Raw genomic sequence first — 1,155 nt, 5'->3', positions numbered from 1 at the left:
CCTAATTCACGTGGCAAGTTGATGACGCGTGCCGCGGAAGATTGTTTCATGTACCGCCTCATCACCCACTCCACTCCCCCTGGACACACACGGCCCATACACACACACCTCCTCCCCCGCCGCCACCCCCCAGGTGGGCTACTACGCCGCCCTCACACTCCGTCAGTTCGTAGCCACGCATCTCGTACTGCACGTGGGGGCAATCAAGCGAACACTTGCGGCGGCGGCGGCGGCGGCGGCAAGCAATGGCGCCGATGCAGGCCGGTCCTCCAGCACTATTGCCGCCGAGGCGCAGGCTCCCGTACTGCCGTACCGGCCCGTTGACACCAGCCGGGAGGCCCTCGAGGCGCTGACGGCGTCCCTGGAGTCGGATCGCCGCCTGGCGGAGGCGTTTGCTCGCTGCCGCTGGCCCGCCCTGGAGCACCTACTGGAGATGCAGGCGCCAGCGCTGCTGCTGGAGCTGGTTTCGGCGCTGCCGCCGGAGCGCTGGTTCCACGAGGCGGCGCAGGCCGCGCTGGAAGCTGTCCGGCTGCTGACGTTGGCGCCGCTGGCGCGGCGGGCTGTGCTAGCGGCGGTGGTGCCTCTAAGCGTCGGCTCCCACCACCACCACCACCACCACCAACAGCAGCAGCAGCAGCAGCACCGCAACGGCGTCGGTGTGCTGTTGAGTGCGGCCACCCTGACCACATCCGCATTCTTCTCATCCGATCCGGAGGTAATAGGGGGCGCGGGCTTTAATATGTACGGCAGCGGGGGTGGGCAGTAGTGATGTCACCAGTAGGGGGAGAGCAGTAGCCTCATCAGCTGCAGCGGTGGGTGAGCCAGCCGATATGAGGGGTGGGGTGGGGTGGGGTGGGAGCGCCCTAGGTGCCGGAGGAGAGAGCGCTATGTGGGGGGGGGGGGGATGGGTGCGGCCCCACGCAGCTGCGGACAGAAGCTGCCCCTGGCTGACTGCGCGAATGCGGCGTAACCCTCTCCCCACCACCACGGAAGGTTATTTTTCGCGACGCCGGTGTTTGAATGAATGAATGAATGAATGAATGAATGAATGAATGAATGAATGAATGAATGAATGAATGAATGAATGAATGAATGAATGAATGAATGAATGAATGGCTTCCGCAGACGGTGGCCGAGACCCTGCTCACATTGTAA

At 63.7% G+C, this 1,155-nt stretch overlaps 1 protein-coding gene across 1 annotated transcript in view; it reads left to right on the top strand.

The window, feature by feature from the left end:
* VOLCADRAFT_116053 (uncharacterized protein) overlaps nucleotides 1–1,155 on the top strand; it is a gene marked incomplete at both ends in the record, with an annotated part of 17,303 nt that overhangs the window by 4,725 nt on the left and 11,423 nt on the right. The window contains 2 exons of the mRNA XM_002946594.1: nucleotides 134–577; nucleotides 626–755. Coding sequence (XP_002946640.1) covers nucleotides 134–577; nucleotides 626–755 — 574 coding nt within the window. The remainder of the gene's footprint in view (nucleotides 1–133; nucleotides 578–625; nucleotides 756–1,155) is intronic.

This window comes from Volvox carteri, assembly GCF_000143455.1.
Source record: "Volvox carteri f. nagariensis unplaced genomic scaffold VOLCAscaffold_3, whole genome shotgun sequence".
Lineage (NCBI taxonomy): Eukaryota > Viridiplantae > Chlorophyta > Chlorophyceae > Chlamydomonadales > Volvocaceae > Volvox > Volvox carteri.
Note: the sequence above shows the minus strand (reverse complement) of the source record. Positions and strands in the feature narration are given on the sequence as shown.